At 31.9% G+C, this 21,227-nt stretch overlaps 4 protein-coding genes and 1 pseudogene across 4 annotated transcripts; all 5 read right to left on the bottom strand.

The window, feature by feature from the left end:
• Positions 1 to 2,020: 2,020 nt before the first annotated feature.
• On the bottom strand, positions 2,021 to 4,181 carry LOC125851995 (uncharacterized; annotated as a pseudogene).
• Positions 4,182 to 4,611: 430 nt separating this feature from the next.
• On the bottom strand, positions 4,612 to 10,826 carry LOC125851984 (endo-1,4-beta-xylanase 5-like). Its single transcript, XM_049531715.1, has 8 exons — positions 10,772 to 10,826; positions 10,596 to 10,642; positions 10,281 to 10,503; positions 10,010 to 10,176; positions 9,771 to 9,869; positions 8,902 to 9,681; positions 8,472 to 8,807; positions 4,612 to 4,788 (listed from the first exon to the last, which is right to left on the bottom strand). Exons 1-8 carry the CDS (start codon positions 10,824 to 10,826, stop codon positions 4,612 to 4,614), a joined length of 1,884 nt encoding a protein of 627 aa, XP_049387672.1.
• A 2,328-nt stretch (positions 10,827 to 13,154) lies between these two features.
• On the bottom strand, positions 13,155 to 14,267 carry LOC125851949 (endo-1,4-beta-xylanase 5-like). The gene is made up of 2 exons (XM_049531690.1): positions 13,582 to 14,267; positions 13,155 to 13,517 (listed from the first exon to the last, which is right to left on the bottom strand). Exons 1-2 carry the CDS (start codon positions 14,248 to 14,250, stop codon positions 13,155 to 13,157), a joined length of 1,032 nt encoding a protein of 343 aa, XP_049387647.1. The 5' UTR covers positions 14,251 to 14,267.
• Positions 14,268 to 14,347: 80 nt separating this feature from the next.
• Positions 14,348 to 15,577, bottom strand: LOC125851939 (endo-1,4-beta-xylanase 5-like). The gene is made up of 6 exons (XM_049531685.1): positions 15,514 to 15,577; positions 15,300 to 15,346; positions 14,965 to 15,187; positions 14,685 to 14,851; positions 14,417 to 14,552; positions 14,348 to 14,361 (listed from the first exon to the last, which is right to left on the bottom strand). Exons 1-6 carry the CDS (start codon positions 15,575 to 15,577, stop codon positions 14,348 to 14,350), a joined length of 651 nt encoding a protein of 216 aa, XP_049387642.1.
• Positions 15,578 to 16,997: 1,420 nt separating this feature from the next.
• Positions 16,998 to 18,322, bottom strand: LOC125843635 (endo-1,4-beta-xylanase 5-like). Its single transcript, XM_049522826.1, has 2 exons — positions 17,552 to 18,322; positions 16,998 to 17,357 (listed from the first exon to the last, which is right to left on the bottom strand). The coding sequence occupies exons 1-2, from the start codon at positions 18,137 to 18,139 to the stop codon at positions 16,998 to 17,000; spliced, it is 948 nt and encodes a 315-aa protein (XP_049378783.1). The 5' UTR covers positions 18,140 to 18,322.
• Positions 18,323 to 21,227: the final 2,905 nt, after the last annotated feature.

Below are 21,227 nucleotides of genomic sequence, written 5' to 3'. Positions count from 1 at the left end.
CGGCCCAACCCAACCCTTGAATTAAGTGGGATTGGGCCTAATTTTTTTTGGCTCATTTAGGAATGATGCTTTTTAGCTTAACCTCATTTGGCCCGCTAACCTCATAGGTCCAACCAGCAAGCCTCAGAGGCTAGCCCGTGGACTATGAATATTTAAAAATATTTTTTATATATATTTTTAGTAGTATTTTATTTGTAAAGTTTTTATCAATAAATATTTAAAAAAATAAAAAATCAAATCTTTTAAACTAGCTAGTTTTTTGTGGGAGGAATGGTGGAATGATCAACATTTTTCCGCTAAATCTTACGTTGACTATTATGTATTTTTGTATGTTTTCACCGAAGTGTGTGATTTATAAATGTATTTTTGTAAGTATTCACCGAAGTGTGTGATTCATAAATGAAAATTTGTATGTATTGATGTCGTCTTCATAAACGTCAACGTTCGATACTCTTAGATACTCTTCTAAGAGAGTAATATTGTTCATTTTTTGGTTGAAGGGCCAACCCGTCCCAACCCGTGGCCCGCTTAGGGCTGGGTTGGACTGCTATTATATAGGTCCTTTAATTAAAAGGGTCAGCCCGTCCCAATCCATTTAACTCTCTAGCCCGTTAGGGTTGGGTTGGACCAGCCCATTTTGACAACTCTACTCATATGGAAGCTGCCTTGAGGGTTGTCAGGTATATCAAGGGGGCACCAGGACTAGGCCTACTAATGCCAGCTGAATCATCTAGTACCTTGGAGGCCTTGTGTGACTCAGATTGGGCAGGATGTCTTCAAACCAGAAAGTCTGTTACCTAGTTAAGTTTGGAGGTGCCTTTATTTCTTGGAAGTCAAAGAAACAAGACACCATCTGTAGAAGTTCAGCTGAGGCAGAGTTTAGAAGCATGGCATCAGTGATAGCTGAATTAACATGGTTGACAGGGCTGTTTAAAGAGCTTGGGATAAGCATTCATCAGCCAATACATCTTCAATGTGACAACAAGGCTGCCATTCAGATAGTTCACAATCCAATATTTCATGAAAAGACTAAACACATAGACATAGACTGTCATTTGTGAGAGACAAGATAGTGCAGGGTATGATCAAGACTCAACATGTTCCCACTAAAGAACAGCTTGCTGATCCACTCACTAAGAGCCTTGGGAAGCAGCAACATTGTTATTTTCTGTCCAAATTGGGATTGAAAGATATACTTGAGGAAGGGTGTTAAATATAAGTTAGTCAGTTAGTTATTCTGTGAGTACAGTCAGAGTAGTTAGTTACAAGCTACAGCTGGCATCAGCTACAATAGAAGTTACTTAGTAATTGGCATAAATAGAATGTATATAGGACCTTGTATTGATACATTCAGTTGAACAATCAATCAATGGGAATAACAGTTTTTTCTCTGCTTCACTGATATGCCTTCTTCTTCACTTTGATTTGATGGATGATGAAGGTTACTGAAGCTTTCATAGCTTATCCAATCCCTCTTTTTCTTTCAATTCTGTAAAGATAAAAATGTCGTAGAAGCCTAATTAAGCCTGTAGCATTTTTAGTACATCAAAAATTTCTAAACTCTAAATTTTTTTAACATTGTGATTTTTTGTTATGCATATTTAACTTTCAATTAATATATAAGTGCATTTTTAATTCCTCAAACTATGAATCTTCACATATTTGGGTCAAGTTTTACATTTAAAAAAAAGGATTGAAATCCCAAATTATGTTTTTTTTTTTTTTTTGAGATTTTAAAATTTCAAATTATGATCTCAAATCACAAAGCAAGCTAAATATAAAGTGACGAACTTTAACAAACTTTCTTTTTACTCTATATTCTGTCTGACAAACATTTGAAAGAAATTTTAATCAACAAACCCATACCAGTAAAGAAAGAAACTTAAAAAGCTAATTATGCAAATTATCCTTCTAAGTAAGACTAATTCATTCACTTCAACAAAAAAGAAAGAAATATATAAGAGAGGGTAGAAAGATCAAGAAACAAAACCACTACAATACATAAGAGAGAGTAGAAAAATCAATTCTCTGTCAGTTCACAGCGGATCCAAACACGATTTAAAAGCTCTTTCTGTTGCGTTTTATCCGTACAATTGTCTTTCAATACTTTGAAAGTGACATCTTCCAAAGAGTAGTAGGTATAGTCGTTACAAGTGTTGAAAGTGGGGAGGAAAACTGCATTATCCACATTTACGTTCATGCCACAAACAGCCATAGATGAGGCTTCGCTAGTGAAAAAAAGCCAATTTTTTACTTCTTTTACTAATTTGACTATAACGTTCCCTCCAAAATCTAGTTCATAAACATGAACATCATTTTGAGGTGTCACAACCACGGAATGTAGCACATTTTGATCTTGTTGAACTAAAAACAAACGGCAAGCATTAGAAATAGGAATAGGAGGTGAATATAGTTCAGAAAGTTGATGGATAATCCAGTAAGGGGTTCCGTCTTTAAGGAAGCCAAATACACCAACATTACCACCGTATTGGCTGATGACACAAAATTCTTCACCAAAGTAGACCGGACTAGAAGATGAAAGTATGAATGGCACCTCACTGTCCCTTGTGATAGTAGTCCATTTATCATTCCCCTGTCTCAAATATGAAATCCTAACTTGAAACAAGTTTAAAAAAGCTATACCAAAGATTACCCAGGCAGAAGAATTAGTTGGAGAAGCTGAGAATGACATAATGTCACAGAAATATTCATCTGTTTTTTGTGGGAGATGGATTATTTGCTTCCCAGAAGGCGAAGGCTCAAGTAAGAAGAGAGACTTTCCCTTAGACACAAGAAGCCATCCATCTTTTGCATATCGAATTTCACACCCTACTAAATCGTTGTTGCTCATATAACCGTTGAAATTTCTAAAGGGATTATAGAAGGTGCACAAACCATCGTTTTGGTTTAGAGATAAAAGCCACATGGAGTCTTGATGATAAGAAGGAGCCGCATCATCATCATCAACAACCACTTTCCAACGTAGTGGAGGAGCAACGGATCTCCATAATTTACACACCAAGCGAAAATTCATGTATGCTTCTTGAGAAATTAGATAGCGAGAAATTTCCCTTTGAAGGTCTCGAGAAAGATGGATGCAAATGTTGCTGTCTACAGGCGGACGCTTACGGGATGGACGCTTTTTCAACTTGTCGCTTCTAGTATTAGTAGAAGTGTTATGTTGAATTTTAGTCCTTCTTGACCTAAATAATTATCAAAATTAAATGTTCTGAACAATATTCACAAACTTTTAAAGTAGACAATGAAATTAAACAAGTATCTAAATTACCTGGCGAATAGAGGAGGAAGCGAATTGGGAGGACGGTAGACACAAAATTGCTTAGTGGTTGACAACTTTGTTCGCCAATGTGAAAGGCATATAAAGTGTCGTGATCACTGCCCTCTGTGAAATAGATCTGGTTTTTTTCTTGAGGTAGACATGAAGAAGTTGCAGCAGAGAATTGTCCACTTAGAAAAATAATAAATCCATCCAAATTGAGTAATCTGTTGAATTGATTAGTTTCAAAGTCGACCTCCCAAACCTCAAAGATAGAAGGTGATCCGATTTTTTGTTGAACTAGAAACAATTGGTCTTGCCACGAAACCAAGTGTATTCTTCGATGCATAGCAGTGGCATCTATCGGTGCCCTGAATGTTGTGACAGGAGACAGACAAGTAGTTTTAGTTATTTCAGGGATCATTTGTATTATGCCTAGTTTTCCTTCCTGAAACAGAGTGCATATTTTCTCACCACTGCAGAACGTGACTGCGTCGATCAACCTGTTATCATCATACAGTTTTACCTTTACCCACTTTTTATAATAAGGAGGACCAGTAATTAGACAATACGGCTCTTGGTGAAAGAATAGGGAGACGTTGCATAAGTATTGATCGTCGTAGGGAAAATATTCATGTGTTGAAGGGGAAACAACACACTTGCGCACCTCTGTTATCCAGTCATTGCAGTGATAATAATAAGGGAGCATGATTTTGGTATGACATATGAAGTGCCAAACAAAAGATTCACATATGTCAATGAAAAAACCCCAATCGTCCCAACGAGCCAAGCAATATCTTCCCTTCTTGTTAACATCAATTTGTTCCTTGGAAGTGATTGATGACAAATATTTTTTGTCCTCCTCTTCAGCCCAGACAGATGAATAGTAACTGTTCGTCTCCATGATAATCTTTTTGACTTGTTTTAATCAGAAGTAACAAGCCAATTGATACATCCCTCTCTTTATATAATAACTCAATTCATATACTAGTTGTTTCCTAGTATAACTAGCTCTAGGGAAACCTATGTTTTTTATTAATTCCTTGCTCATGTCAAACGTATATATGTTTAGCCAAAAAAAATTTTAAAAATAAAGCACTTTTTGACTTTTATTAGGATTCCTATTACATATTTACTTTGCCAAAAATAACTAGTATAACTTTTTGTTTTCCAATTACTTTAAACCCTTTTCTCTAGGATGCATGTAAATACAACCAAATACACGTCATTTCTTAGTGACACGTCAGAAAATAAATATAAAAAAATAATAATAGCATTTAAAAATTCTATTTTTTACTTTTTCTCTCGTTGTAGCCCTTTCCCCATCCCCTTTCTCATCTGATCTCACCTCCAGTGCTTCCCCCAACCAAATCCAAACCCATCTCCCATCCTTTAGCAATGGCGACGATATTTATCTCGTTCATCTCCGGAGAAGAGTTGAAATCGAATAAATGGACTAGTATCGGAACAATTTCTTGAGCTGCTGCAATCAATACGTTCTTGTCATCTTTCTGTAACAGCCCAAGATACGAGACCAATATCGAGTTCTTCAGCTCGGTCGTTTCGATCTAAAACCGAGTTATCAGGTTCCTCGATTCAGCCCGTATAGTCTTGTGATTCGAGTTTTCAATTTTAGAGAGAAGTTTCCAGTTTGAATTTTCAAATTAAAAGCTCAAAATCATGTAACCCGTTTTCAATTCGAAGACAAATAAATCAGAAATGGATTTGAAGATTTATTTCTTTTTTATTTCATATAACCATTTCTGTTGAATGAGAATTTTTTTTCTTCTTCGGTTTCAATGAGTAATTTTTACAATGAGAAATCTACCGGCGGTGGACCTAATTATCCTAATTATTTTTATTTACAGAAAATTAGAAGAGGAAAGGAATATTTTAATTTTTCCTTTTTTAAATAAAATTTCTGATTATATGTGTATTTCTAGCCGTTCACGCTCTTAATTCGCGTGTAAATCACGCACTTTTCCAACTCATCAATTTTATTGCCACATAAGTTTGGTTGACAAAGTTATGAGTAAAAGGGCCCAGTTTACAATCTGACCCAAGTATAAGGGTCTATCAGACCCTTTTGCCTTCCAATATATACTCATTTTAAAACTCTTTACTAAGATATGTTACTATATTAAAGGTATGAATTATTATCAATTTAACATCTTTTAGGATTTATCTATCTATTTGTTACTTTAGAAAAAAAAATCTTGAGTTAAAATTCGAATTGTGATTATAAAAGTTAAATATCACTATGTTAAAATTATTGAGATTAATCGGGTCAAATTGGGCGGGTCAAGACCCAACCCATTTTTTAGCCCATTTGAACCCAACCCATTTGAGCCCAAAGTAAACTTGGGTGAGTTAAGACCCAACCCGATTTCTATTTCAATTCATTTTAATATCTTCAATTTCAATCCAACCCGCCCATTTGACACCCCTAGTGGTGAAGTTTGATTAAGTAAAGTATAGGGATAAGGGTCTGAAAAATACCCCAACTTTGGTCGAATTTGTTGTTGCGATACTAAACTTTCATGAGGACCTATTACCTCCCTAGACTATTTAATACCGTATTTTAAACATATATATTTGCCCACGTGGACATAAAAAATAATGCAAAATTATAAATAGTAATGTGTCCACGTAGACACATATATACCTTTAAAATACACTATTAAATAGTTCAGGGGGTAAAAAATATGGTATTAAATAGTCTATGGAGGTAATAGGTCCTTATGAAAGTTTAGTATCGCAACAACAAATCCGACCAAAGTTGGGATATTTTTTAGACCCTNGTTTACAGATCATAGAATGCTCTTTCGTTTGCTACATTTTGCATTCATATTAATTCTCTTCTAATTCAACTTTAATATGTGTGGAACACATTTTTAATTCAAGTTTAATTCATTTTGCAATTTATTATGTCTCTTCATTTGTTACGATTAGATTACTTGTCTAATTAATTAATTATTAATAAAAAATTATTTAGTCTACGAATCATTGACTATATGAAAGAAAATAGAGAGAGGGAAAGGGAAAAAAAGCAAGAGGGAGAGGGAGAGGGAGAAAGTGCAACAAAAAGAAAAAAGAAAGAAAAAACAATAGAAAGAAAGCAAGAGAGAAAAAGCAGCAACAGAAAGAAAACAAGGGAAAAAGAACAATATGAAGAAAAAAGGGGAGAAAGAGCGAGAAAAAGAGATAAAAATTAAAAAGGCGAGAGAGAAAAAGGAGAAAGAGGCAAAAGAGAAAGACAAATCTAATAAAACATATAGTATTGTTATATATTGCTATAAATGGTAATAATTAAAGAGTATATTTAAAATAAGTAATTATTTTTTAAAAAGGATCCACTCAAGTAATTTTTCCAAAATTTATTTTATCTATTTATTAGAGCCGGCAATATGGGCTAGGCCCGTTGGGCTGGCTTTGCCTAACTCGTGATTTGATAAGGTTATGCTACGATTTTTGGAGCCCATCTTTTTAACCCGGCCTGAATAAGTCTGTCGATTTGTGGAGCTTGAGAAATATGGGTAGGGTTGGCCTGTGGGTCAAATAAAAATTAATTAAAAAATAAAAATAAAATAAAGTATTAAAAATAACAGGAGTCTACACTCAAAATCTGTTTAAAGTTTGAAATATTACAATTTAAATACAAATTATGTTTATAAAATATATACTACATAAAATAAAGTTTCTAAAATTTCTAGGGAATCACTACATAGACCATAACCTATGGAATATTATCATAGTTTTTGTGTTTTATTATGATCATTGGAAAACAATTATGTTAATATTTCTATTTAGCTATTTATGTTTTTACTTGAAATCAAACTTAATAAATATTATATAGATAATTTTATTTGTGTATTTGATTAATAAGTAGTAACACTAGTCGATATTTATGATAATATTTTTAAATTATAATTTAATTTAAAAAATTATAAAAAATATATTTTTAAGAAAAGAGGGCTGACCCGACAAAACTCATTGCCCACACACTTGTGGGCTGGGCCAACCATTTTTTGGCCCACATAAAAAATGGGCTAGCCCGGCCTGGCCCGTCAAATTACAAAGCCTGTATGGGTTAACCTGGATGGAGTGGGTCAGCTCATATTGACAGCTCTACAGTATTTATTAGTTCTAAATACGGAAAGAAAGTGTCAATAAATAAAAATTAATGCATATTGCGTCTGTGGGGAGTCGAATCTGGATCTATTGCTTGGAAGGCAATTATCCTAACCGTTGGACTACAAACACTTGCTTGCTATTCCTACTTAAGACACATATTTTGTCTGTACTATCTTACCCTCACTACTCCTCCAACCTATTTGTTTCATTCCAATATATGTGGTGAAGTTTGATTAGGTAAAGTGTATTATTTATAACTATAAATATAAAAATGAGTCGTAGCTTTTTTAAACAAACTAAAATAGAAAAAAAAAGAGGTCACATTAAATAGAGAACAAATTGAGTAGTGATATGAATGGATTCATGCCTCCATTCAACAAGTTTATAAAAGGTTGCAATTGATACTTTTCATTGTCATAAGCATTTTTAGTCCATCAAAAATTGATATATTCTAGTTTTTTTGTAGTTGTGATTTTTGGGTATCCTTATTTAACCTTTTGATTAATTTGTAACTGCACTTTTAATCCTTTAAACAATGAATCTTCACAAATTTATCGAATTTGATATAATACTAAATACTCAAAATTTAAATATTACAAGGACCTAAACCTCATCAATAATTTAGGGATATATTGTATTACATTTTTTCATAAGTTTTAAATTAAGTTTAAGGAGTTAGTGACTTTTTCGTTAATTAATATCCCTTCATTCCTTTTTAGTTGTCATAGTTTTCAATTTTGAGAGTCAAACAATATAAATTTTGACCAACATTTTAAGATGTATTTCATTATATTTTGATATGGAGAAGGTTGCAAGTTGTAATACTTTTCGTATAATTTTTGAATATCTAGCGCAACATGACAACTAAAAAGTAGTGGAAAGTATGTTGATAGTATTAATAGAAAACAAGTAATTCGTTCGTCCAACCTGACTTTCATTTATGATAAAATAAAACACTGAAATGCAACACAATAAAAATAAATAAAAATACGAGAAGATTACTACACATAATCCCTAAGGCATGTTTGACTCAAGCAGCCATGAATTTGTAACTGAACACTCTTTCACTGCTACTTTCAGATGTAGTTGGCATCACTGTCAAATTATGGTGAAAGGACGAAACCACCATCGTAGGATGAGTAACAATAGCTTTGTAATTTCCATGGAAAAGTGAAGTCTCGAAATAACCCTCAGCATTGGTAGTCCCAACCAAATCCTCATGTGTTAATGACACACGAATTTTGTCAACAACATCTCCAGTCGCTAGATTTTTGAAGTTGTTATCAGTCAAACACATTTTATAACATCCATTTGGTGTCCATGCTGACCAAATTAATAACCCTTGAACAGCTGGGTGTCCAACTACCTCCTTTATAATTTGATCCAAGAATTGCGCCTTCAGTGTCAAAAAAATAAGATGTTAGAATAATTATGATTAAGATCTATCTTTGATTTGATTTAACTTTATATGATATATAGAATATGAGCACCTGATTTGGACTGCTTTGGACATCCAACTCAGTGATCCAAATGGGTAATTTTGCAGAAGCAAGTGTATCGATTGCGGACCTAATATAAGCCTGGTTAGGAGTAACAAAATGTCCTTCCAATCCAATTCCAAGAGAACCTCTATACCCTCCTGCTCTTATTTGTCTAATCTTATTAAGATAATTGGCTGGTGATGAAGCTCCATCGCGTTGATCTTCTATCGTATTAAACTCATTCAAGAACAGAGGTGTTCTATTATCAAATTGTGCTGCCAAACGATAAAAGGTAGCAGATGCAGTTGCACCAAGTTTACTCTCAAAGAAATTGAAGTGAAGATTTTCATTCACAACATCCCAATGAATAACTTGGCCTCTATATTTCGCCACGACTGAACCAACTCTTCTTCCAGCAGCAACAGAGAGTTGTTGTGGGGATAGTGAAGGGACCCAATTTGGCTGAAATTTTGGGTCATCCCAAAGTATATTATGCCCTCGGATGCTGACACCTTTGCTCTTGCATAAATTGACCATTGCATCAGAAGTTGAGTAGTCTACTTTGCCTTGAGAATTTTCAGTACTATACCATTTCATTTCATCCTCAAATACTGTGTACTTGAATCTCGAGAAGAACCAATTTTGATAAGCATTGTTATTAAGAATGTTTTTGTTCATTGCACAACCAAATGGGAAATTGGCTCTTCCTTGTATCAAAGAGATTGTCGCATTAGGTAAAGGCTTGCCTTGCGAGTCCACCACTTGGATTACCACTTTGCTTTTTCGTACCTACATAATATTACAAGAATGAAATCGAACATATATATAGAGAGAAGAATACCAATTATTCAAATTAATTGGTACGTTCTATTTTGTACCTTTTCAATGGTTTGAGTTTGATGGGACGTCCACTCTTCTTGGCTAAATGGTTGTACTGAAATATTGTCTATCCATATGTCAACTGCTGTATTATTGGTCTGAGAAAAGGAAAAAGCTTGAAAAGATTATGATTATGTTATTCATATGTAAATCTCTATATGATAAACACTAAGCAATAAAAAAAATGGTAACTAGCTAGGCAAATAGATTTGATGAATGAGGGAAAAAATTTCATCACCTCAAAATAAAGTTGAGCAGAACCAGAAGCATTGACAACTAAGCCACCCTTGAACATAGACCAACAACCAGATTTAGCATTAGCCCAAGCAGCATGTTGAAAACCACCTTGTGTCTTGAATATCACTGCTATAGTGGCATCATCATCATGGTTCACTTGTACCCATCCTTAAAATTAAACATACTAATATATTAGAAAAATTAATCTAAATCGTCGTTCACTTATGCTTAAACTAAAAATAATTCACGGATATATAAGTGGAGAGTTGTACCAGAAACTACGTAGAACTTGTCTTTGTCCAATTGAAACTCTTGTGAAAAACCATGATACGGTCCTTTCCTCTCTGAGGCAACGATGAATTTATTTCCATCGCTTGAAACATTGTTCTCAATTTTAGCGACTCCCAAAACGGCCCATCCATTTAATCCATCATTAAATTCTGGATTTGTCACGATCCCTCCATTATATTGAGGTTTAAGAGGTTTTTTCAAACACTGAAATACAAATTAAGAACAATGAAAAATGATTAGTAATTAATAAGCTAAGCAACAAGAGAAAAAAAAAAGTTAAAAGTAAGAAATTATGCCTCGGCTGAGAAACTATAGTCATAATCTAGCGCATGGACTTCTAAACCTGTCAAACATATAAAAATAAAGTCATAAGATAATACAAACTTATTTTTCTAGAAAAAAAAAATTCAAAATATTTAATCAATCATATATGAAAAAAAGATATTTTTTTTCTAAAAGTTATCATACAAACCTATCGAGATGAGCAGCAAACAACATAACACAAGAACTACACACTCTCGTTTCATGGTGTCCATGGAGAAATAATCTGCATTTTCAAATACACAATTACTATATAATTCTGTTATATATATTATGAAAAAAATAAAAGAAATCTATGATGCGAAATTTAGTATATGTAAGATTGCAAGAAAGAAAAAACGACTTTTCAAACTAAGATTTTACGAAGTATTACAAACATTCCGTTTCAAATCTATGCTAAATCTAACAATTTAATCAAATATAATGATTAAAAAAATCATTAGAAAAGTTTTGATATAAACATCAGTTGAATAAAAAAAAATTCCTCTACCACTCCCCTCCAAACAAAGAAAATAATCTAGAGAACTAAGAATCATTTTAACTTACATTGTTAAAATGTAAGTAATGATATTTTTGAAATGTTCAACATCAACACTATTTATAGGGTAAAACTAGGCTTAAAATTGATTTTGAATGACAAAAACGGAAAATATTTTAGGCAAATCAAACAAGGATTAGGGAATTGATTAGATGTAAGAGAATGGGGAATTAACTCTATCGATAGGAGGAAGAATAGGAATTTAATTAGATAAGAGACTGAGTTTGACTATTTTATTTAATTTCCTGGTAATTAAATTAAAAATAATATATTCAAATGTTTGATTTGCTAAACTGAATTTTTTAGCAATTATGAAATATATTATATTTGTTAAGAATGGTTTTCTTCTTAAGTAGGTAATATTATTTATGAAATTCAAAATCATTGTTAAAATATATTTTTGCTACATAATGAATTATTCCAAATACCTTATTCTATAAAATATCTAAACATATTTGCTACTTTAATTCATAAAATTTGTTATGATTAAATATTTAAATTTATTTATATCGGCCGCACGTGTACTAGTACTAATTCTATAAAAATATACTTTAAATTAGTTATTTGTATGGAAATCACTAAATATTAAGGAATTGATTAGATAATAGATAAAGGAATCAATTAGATATGAGGAGGATTAGGGAATTAATTGGATAAGATGTTACGTTTGAATATTTTATTTCTGGTAACTAAATTTTTAAACTATTCAAATGTTTCATAAGGTGAATTTAAATTTCTTAGCAAATGCGAAATACTATATATTTTTTAAGAATGATTTTACTTTTTATCAGGCGAGATCACCTCTTAAATTTTGAATATCATTGCCAAAATATATTTTTGCTACATAATAAATTGTTCCAAATACCTTATTCTATAAAATATCTATACATATTTGCTACTTTAATTCATATATTTTTTTATTTATATTGGCCACATATCACGCTAGTACTAAAAGCCTATTTAAAATTTTGAATGACGTTATAGCTTACAACTTTTGACTATTGAATAATTTTTGTCTTTTTAATTTAAAATAAATATTTAAAAGCTTTTTTTTTTTTATTCGAACACTAAAAATTTTAAAAAGTTATTTTGGGCTTAATGCTCGTCGATCATACAATTTCATTTCGTTCTTGAATCGTGATGTAATTTTAAACCAATTATTTTATTTAGGAATAGATCAGGATCTTGTATCAAAGAGATATATATTTCTATTTATTTACCTTTTCAGTGCTTTGATATTTGATGAAATTGTCACTTTTAGCCTCTTGAGAAAATGGTTTTACTGATATGTTGTATGCCCATAACTCAATGGCTATTGGCTAGATGTATTGTTGGCCTATACTGTATAAATAAAAATAAGTGAAAATGATTAAACAAGTTGAATTAGGGCAACTAGCTAGCCATCACAATTTATTAAAAAAATTCTTTATACTTTTAATGAAAGAGTAACATATATATAACTAACCTCAATTACCTGAAGTGTTTAGTATTGAGAGTTTGAAGAATAAATCAAATAAACGAGTTGAATTAAATTTAGATAAGTCAAAATAATTCGAGTTAAAAAATAAGTGAATTTGATATATATTAATTTTTACTTGCACTTATATGGACCGAGTCGAGATAGGCTAAACAATGGTCAATATATACCCAACTGACCAAACTCTTACATAAAATTATTTATTTAATTAATTTTATTATACTTATATATTTTTTAAAGTTAATTTTTACTTTTTATTGATACCACAAGAAGGGGAAGGAAACTCCCGATACATACTTATCTAATTACCTAAACAAACTTTTTTCATTAGAGCTATACATAACTTATAAATGAAGTACTTATTTTAGAAAATATTTTGAAAGGGCATCACAAAATATGTTTGCGTTAACATGTTGATAATAATAGAAAAAGAGTCGTTCTTTCATTCAACTTTTGTATTCTATCATTACATTATTTATAGATTTACTATACATATAATCTCTATGGCCTATAATAGTTTTATGTAGCAGTAAATTTGTAACTCAATGATAATTTCTCATGACTTTCAGCTGTGGGCGTAACCGTCAAATTGTGGTGAAAGGACGAATCCGCCATGGAAGGATGAGTAACAATGGCTTTATAATCTCCATGAAATAGTGAAGTCTCGAAATAACCTTCAGCATTTGTAGTCCCAATCAAACCCTCATGTGATAATGTCACACGAGCTTTGTCTACAACATCTCCCGTCGGTAGATTTTTGAAATTGTTATCAGTTAAACACATTCTGAAACATCCAGTTGGTTTCCATGCTGACCAAATTATTAACCCTTGAACAGCTGGGTGTCCAACTATCTCCTTTATAACTTGATCCAACACTTGTGCCTGCCAAAAGAAAGAAAAATTGTTACAACAATTATGGGAAATATATCGTATTCATTTAATTTACCTGATTTTGCTCTGGTCTAACATCCAACTCAGTGATCCACATGGGCAATTTTGCAGAAGCAAGTGTATCGAGTCCGGCCCTAATATAAGCTATGGTCGGAGCACCAAAATGTCCTTCTAATCCAATTCCAAGAGGACCTGCGTACCCTCCTGTTCTCAGTTGTTTAATCATATTAAGATAATTAGCTGGTGATGATTGTCCGTCACTTGGCACTTCTATCGTATTATATTCGTTTAAAAACAGAGGTGTTTTATCATCAAATTGTGAGGCCAGACGATAGAAGGTAGCAGATGCATTTGCACCAAGTTTACTCTCGAAGAATTTGAAGTGAAGATTTTCATTCATAACATCCCAATGAAGAAGTTGGCCTCTATATTTCGTAACAACTGATGCAACCCTTTTTCCAGCAGCAACAGAGAGTTGTTGTGGAGACAATGCAGGGACCCAATTTGGCTGAAATTTTTGGTCGTCCCAAAGAACATTTTGGCCTCGGATACTAACACCTTTACTCTTGCATAAATTGACCATTGCATCAGAAGTTGAGTAGTCTACTTTGCCTTGAGAATTTTCAGTACTGTACCATTTCATTTCATCTTCAAATACTGTGTACTTGAATCTCGAGAAGAACCAATTTTGGTAAGCATTGTTATTAAGAATGTTTTTGTTCATTGCAACACCAAATGGGAAATTGGCTCTTCCTTGAAACAAAGAGATTGTCGCATTAGGTAAAGCCTTGCCTTGTGAGTCAACCACTTGGATTGCGACTTTACTTTTGCGTACCTACATAATATTACAAGAAATGAAATCGAACATATAATAGCGAGAGAGAGGAGACCATAGAGTAACAAATTTTTCAAAGTTCTATTTTGTACCTTTTCAATGGTTTGAGTTTGATGAGACGTCCACTCTTCTTGGCTAAATGATTGTACTGAAATACTGTCTACCCATATGTCAATATCCGCATTATTGGTCTGGGAAAAAGAAAAAAAAAGAAAAAATCGAGAATAAGTAATTAACGATATTCATGTAATCAAGTTTATTAAGTATTATATATTAATCTATATATGATTAATGATAATTGGTAACTGATTAGTATTTTTTACCTCAAAATAGAGTTGAGCAGGACCAGAAGCATTAACAACTAAGCCACCCTTAAACATAGACCAACAACCAGATTTAGCAATCCCCCAAGCAGCATGTTGAAAACCACTTTGTGTCTTGAATATGACTGCTACATTGGCATCATCACCATGATTCACTTGTAGCCATCCTAGAGATTAAATATATCTCAATAGTCATTCATCAATGCTTAAGCAAAAAATAATCAGACGAATATATAATATATGTATATATAATTCACGTTATAATTGTTGAAGTTAGTACCAGAAATCACATAGAACTTGTCTTTTTCCAATTGAAACTCTTGTGAGAAACCATGATACGGTCCTTTTCTCTTTGAGGCGACAATGAAATTATTTCCATCATTTGCAACGTTGTGTTCAATTTTAGCATCCCCGAAAAGGGTCCATCCAGTTAATCCATCATTAAATTCTGGATTTACCACTATCCCTCCATTATATTGAGGTTTAAGAGGTCTTTCCAAACACTACAAACATAACCATGACAAATGATAGAGTAATTAATTAGCTAATCAACAAGACAAAATATTAAATAATTTTTTTATTCTTGTAAATGATTTAAAGCAAAAAAAATAATACCTCGGCTGTATAACTGTAGTCATAATCTCTCGCATAAACTTCAAACCCTGTCAAATATATAACAATAGAGTCATAAATTAACATATCTCAATTTTTTTTTATTTTGAAGGAATTTGCTTTGACCAAACAAATGTATAAAAATTAGAAAATATTTTTCATAAACTATTTTTCTTCGTACCAAACACACTTTAATGAAAAAAAAGAGATACAAAACCTGTTGAAACAAGTAGTAAATAATATGACACTACAACTAGAACTTCTCTTTTCATGATATCCATAGCAAATAATCTGCATTTACAAATAGATAATTACTATGAGGAGAAAAATAGTGTAATTTAATATCTAAATCTAACAATTATATAAATCACAAAAAATAGTTGAGTAAATAAATTCCTTGTACTGCTCCTCTCCTTGGGAACTAAGAATTACCAATAAATTACATTTACCTTGAGATGGTGTTAAAATGCAAGTAATGATATGCATGAAGTGTTCAACATCAGTACTATTTATAGTGTAAAAGTTTACAAGGTTTAAATTGATTAGGAATGAAAATCAATTATATTTCCTTTTTTGGAAATTCTAAATCAAAGATTTTCAATTCTTACTGAGGCATATTTTCGAATTAGTTTATTAGGCTTAAATTTAATTGATTGGGAATGAAAATCAATTATATTTCTTTTTTTGGAGATTCAAAGTCAAAGATTTTCAATTCCTATTAAGGTATATTTTAAAATTAGTTTTTGTATACATGTATGTTTTTACTTTTGACCAATTACTATATATTATCGTGACTCCAACTCTTGAGGAAATGGAGAACCTTAAATATTTTTCTAAATCGAAACAATAAATGGAATGGCTTGTTTAAGGCATATCTATATTTAGTTCCACAACCTTGGCCATAATTTTTTTTTAAAAAAATTTAAATTCCAAATCAGACCTCTTTTTGGCTCACGATATAAGTTTTGGTCTATTTTAAAATTTATCCCAATTTTAGTTACTACAATTGTTGTTATTTATTTGTTTTCATTGATGGATCTTTGTAAATTATTGAATTGTTGTTATTAAAATCATGTTATAATTTTAGGATAGTGTATTGTCAAGTTCATTATATGAATAATAATTTTGTGTCAAGCTTATTTGTACATGATTATAATTTGTGATAATGATAATGAACGTTACCCATAAAGGTTCTGCATAATTTGGGATTATCAAGTATGTTTATTTGGTACAATTAAGTATTCTTAATAGGTTTTAGAATTTATTGGTATAAAATATAAATTATGTTTTTTAAAATGTTAAATATGTACTAAAAAACTATGTCCAAAACACATCTTTAACTTCAATCCAAACTTCATCGAATCAATTTTCCAAAAAAATCAAAATAAAAAATCTAGGGTCGCTAGCTTCTTTTCATTTTTTTCTAATTCATTCTTCTTTGCCTAGCAAGTGTTTCTAGATTCCAATATATGTTTCTTTTCTGATATGTCCTCGATTAACAATTTGTTTTAATCATACTTCTATTATTATTTAATTGGGCCAAAAAATCCTTATTTGAAATGAAATTTAACAAAAATAAACTAGAGACTAGTAACAGTATATTTAAAGCTACACGGATATATAAAGAACATATTTGGTCAAATTTAATTCCTAATTATAATTATGCAATACATAATTAGGAGTAATTAATCAGAATTAGTGTCAAACAAAAATTGTGTAATGTGAATTTTCCCTTGTTCCATCCTTTTGTGCTGCCACCTTAACTTTCTGAGCCATGGAGGCATATGTTTGTTTTTCATGATGCTTGATTTCAACTTGATATTCTCCATGAAAAAGTGAAGTTTCAAAAATGCCATTTTCATTAGTAGTACCAGAAAAACCTTGATGACTCCATTCTTTAATAATCTTGTCAACAATATCTCCAGTAGGCAAATTCTTGAAATTATTATCAGTCAAACACATTCTGTAACATCCTTTAGGACCCCATGGTGCCCATATCATTATCCCTTTCACACCTGGATGTGCATGAACCTCCCTTATGATCTCTTCCAAATATACTTCCTGTCCAATTTGAAAGATCGTTAGGTTAGTTTCACGTATAGTTACTGAATTTTACTCGCTATAATAAAAAAAATATTATTATTATGTTGAAATAACTTAAATTAGATGTATGTATGTATAATCTTATGTATATCGGCTTGAAAAAGTAAATAGTGAATTTAATCCGCTATTTATGTAAAAGACTTGAAAATTACCTGATTGGTGGTGTTTGCAACATCTAACTCGGTGATCCAAATTGGCAATCCAGCTGAAGCAAGCATATCAAGAGAAGATCTTATATAAGGTAAATTTGGTTTGACAAAATGCCCCTGCACCCCAATTCCCAACGGCCCATTATAACCGTGGGATCGAAGATCTCGAATTTTTTCCAAGTACTTTGATGGGTTTGAAGTTCCATCAAACTCATGTTCAATTGTATTGAAATCATTCAAGAATGGAATTGCCTTGCTATCGATTTCATTAGCCTTCTTGTAATAAATAGCAGACGCATTTTTTCCGAGTATATTCTCTAAAAATGAGAAGTGGACGTTTTCGTTCACAACATCCCAGTGAATAAGTTGGCCTAGGTATTGATTCATCACCGAATTGATCCTTTTGGATGCAGCTGAAGAGAGTTGTGCTGGTGAAAGAGAACGCGTCCACGAGGGCATGTTCTGGGGGTTGTTCCAGAAAATGTTGTGGCCACGGACTTGAATGTTATGTTTGTGGACAAAACTGAGCATGGCATCCGCCATGTTGTAGTCCTGTTTGCCCTGGATTTTCTCGTTGGCATACCATTTCATTTCATTCTCGAAAACTGTGTACTTGAATCGTGATGTAAACCAATCTTGATAGGCTTTGTTGTTGAGGATATGTTGGCTTATTGCATTGCCAAATGGGAAATTGTTCCTTTGTTGTGCCAGGGAGACCGTTGCGTTTGGTAATGGTTGGCCTTGAGAATCCACTGCTTGGATTTTCACTTTAGCTTTACGTACCTGCAACATATTATTAGCTATTTTTTTTATTACATATACAAAGTTTGGACAAAAGTTATTGAATTCACGTGAATTCATCAGTTCTAAGCTAGGTCCATCCCAGAGTAAATGTGTTGATTGAGCATTTAATTTCAATTCAACACGGTCTTGTACATGTAAAATTTTACTCTAGTCATTTATCTTCTCTGTACTTTGATGTTGATGAAATTTCCATTCCTCTTGGGAAAATGGTTTTACTGATATACTATCTGCCCATAACTCAATATACAATAATAAACTTGATTACATGAATATCGTTAATTACTTATTCTCCATCTTTTCTTTTTTCCTTTTCCCAGACCAATAATGCGGAAATTGACATATGGATAGACAGTATTTCAGTACAATCATTTAGCCAAGAAGAGTGGACATCTCATCAAACTCAAACCATTGAAAAGGTACAAAATAGAACTTTGAAAAATTTGTTACTCTTATGGTTTCCTGTCTCTATATACAGAATTTAGACAAAAGTTATTGAGTTCACGTGAATTCATGACTTCTAAGCTAGATCCAACCCAGAGTAAATATGTTGATCAAGCATTTAATTTCAATTTGGCACGGTCTCATACATGTAAAATTTTACTCAAGTCATTTACCTTCTCTGTACTTTGATGTTGATGAAATTTCCATTCCTCTTGGGAAAAAGGTTTTACTGATATGCTATCTGCCCATAACTCAATAGCGGTATTGTTGGCCTAGAAATAGATACAAGTGAAAATAATTAAACAAAAGTGGAATTAGTATAACTAGGAAATATGTATCATACATAACTTGTTCAACAATTTATACAAGTTTGGGGGCATAGGATGTTAACTGAGGTCGGTTAAAGAGTACATTTATGTATTATGTCTATATTTTAATATAAAAGGTAAAACAACTTACCTCAAGATATAAGTCCACATGAGCTGAAGTAGTTAGTATTAAGCCACCTTTTAGCATAGACCAGCAGCCAGAACGAGCAATAGCCCATCCAGTACGTTGAATTCCAAATGGTCCTCTGAATGCTAGAGCCACATGAGCATCTATAATTCCATCTCCATGGCTCACTTGCACCCAAGCTGCAAATTATACGAGTGTCAATTGGGCGGGTTAAAATTAATTGAGTAAGTAAAAAATTAAATCGTAGTACCTGAAGTGACATAGTAAGTATCTTTTTTCAAGAAATATTTTTGGGTAAGACCATGAAGGGGTCCATTTCTGTTAGTAGCCACAATGAAAGTGTTATTTGTATTATTGGACATCCTAGTGGCCATATTTGCAAATCCAGATTTTCTCCAGCCATTGAGTCCCTCATTGAAGTTTGGATTCACAACTATTCCTCCATTGTATTGAGCACTAAGGGGATCTGCCAAACACTGGAAGCATATGCATGGTAATTTTGTATTAATATTTGTAAAACACCATCGAGCGAGTTACCTACCTATTACAACAATTTTATTTATTTTTTTGGTGTCAATATTATTACAACACGTTAAATTACACTAACATAGTGTATGCAATTTGTAATCGTATATAGAAAATCTGGAATTCAAATCTTCCAGGTTCATAATTAAAATATTAGTAGTATATAAAGATTGCATAGGGTGGGGAAGCGTTTTACCTCAGATGTGAAACTATAATCGTAGTCTTCACCATAAACTTCAACCCCTACCAAAAAAGAGAGAGCTGATATTCATATAAAAGGTTTTTAATAATGTTTCACTATATAAAATAGGCTAGCATTAATAACAAACCTGAATAACAAACAAGAAAATAAATCACTAGCCAAGGTAGAAAAAATTCCATCTTCGCAGTTTCCATGGCGACGAATTCACTGTTTCGATCACAACAATGCTAATGTATACATGCGATTTTTTTTTTAAATGTACGGATTATTATTTCGAGTTGTTGGACTAAGCTATGATCAATGCATGCATATTTATAGGGAAAACCTGCAAAGTTTGGTACGTATTAAATTAATAATTGGTAAAAAATATTTAGTACAGCTAGCTAATTGTATCATTAGTACGTAAAGATTCCAAGTCAATATTATGTTTGTCACGAATTAAAGAATTTCAAGACGACGTTCAATTCTTCTGCCAAATTCAAATATTATAGAGTAATTGACTGACAATTTTTTTTCAATTCAAATCGATTAGGTGTATTGTGCCGGTTCTTTTGAGTAATATATTTGTGTTAATGATTCTTAATTACTTGTAGAAATTAAGGAAATAAACAAAACTTGTCCATTGTTTGTGCCACATGCATGCAAATGCGGTCCATCTTGGACATATAATTAAATTAATTATATGTGAAAACACGGTTAACCTTCAACTTGAATTTGATAGTAAATGTCATTGTCTAGCTTTTACTATTTTGGCCAGAAAATTTAAAAAACTATAAGATTTTTTTTTAATTTAAAAATAAACTGATCTTTTTTCCATTTTTTAGTTAAAAAGTATTAAAGTTAAACGGGTAAAAATGTTTTAAAATGTAAAATAACATATATAAAATATCATTCTGGTCAAATTTTCTGGCCAAAAAGATTTTTCCTTTAAACTCTACACTAATAACATAATAATGGAGTAATTTAAAAGTTATTCCATGGTAGGAGGTAGCATGTGTCGGGTAAAACGAGGTGCATGCAAGTTGGTCTGACCATCATAAAAATAACAATAACATTAGGTTTTAATGCAATTTTAGGTGTTGTTTTAATTTTCTACATAGTTTAATACATTTTCCCTCTTTATAATTATTTATATGTAATCTTTGAATTTAAGTTATATACACTAGTTATATATAAATACACTAACAGATCATCTTTACCTATTGTAAAACATAAACATATCTTAGTTTTAAGATTACAAATTAAATCTCG

This window comes from Solanum stenotomum, chromosome 1, assembly GCF_019186545.1.
Source record: "Solanum stenotomum isolate F172 chromosome 1, ASM1918654v1, whole genome shotgun sequence".
Taxonomy (NCBI): domain Eukaryota; kingdom Viridiplantae; phylum Streptophyta; class Magnoliopsida; order Solanales; family Solanaceae; genus Solanum; species Solanum stenotomum.
This window is presented reverse-complemented; position numbering and strand designations above follow the sequence as displayed.

Bases quoted from the DNA above. Each gene is read 5' to 3' on its own strand.
- LOC125851984 (XM_049531715.1), bottom strand. From the start codon at position 10,826: ATGAAACGAGAGTGTGTAGTTCTTGTGTTATGTTGTTTGCTGCTCATC. The intron at 9,682-9,770 runs GTACAAAATAGA...AATATTATGTAG, and splicing joins AAACTCAAACCATTGAAAAG to GTACGAAAAAGCAAAGTGGT. The intron at 4,789-8,471 runs GTGTTCAGTTAC...GGGCTGTTACAG, and splicing joins CTGAAAGTAGCAGTGAAAGA to AAAGATGACAAGAACGTATT.
- LOC125851949 (XM_049531690.1), bottom strand. From the start codon at position 14,250: ATGAACAAAAACATTCTTAATAACAATGCTTACCAAAATTGGTTCTTC. The intron at 13,518-13,581 runs GTAAATTAAATG...TTCTTTTGGCAG, and splicing joins TTAGACCAGAGCAAAATCAG to GCACAAGTGTTGGATCAAGT.
- LOC125851939 (XM_049531685.1), bottom strand. From the start codon at position 15,577: ATGGATATCATGAAAAGAGAAGTTCTAGTTGTAGTGTCATATTATTTA. The intron at 15,347-15,513 runs GTTTTGTATCTC...TATATTTGACAG, and splicing joins TTTACTACTTGTTTCAACAG to GGTTTGAAGTTTATGCGAGA. The intron at 14,553-14,684 runs GTAAAAAATACT...TCTTTTTCCCAG, and splicing joins CTGCTCAACTCTATTTTGAG to ACCAATAATGCGGATATTGA.
- LOC125843635 (XM_049522826.1), bottom strand. From the start codon at position 18,139: ATGAAATGGTATGCCAACGAGAAAATCCAGGGCAAACAGGACTACAAC. The intron at 17,358-17,551 runs GTAATTTTCAAG...CAAATTGGACAG, and splicing joins TTGCAAACACCACCAATCAG to GAAGTATATTTGGAAGAGAT.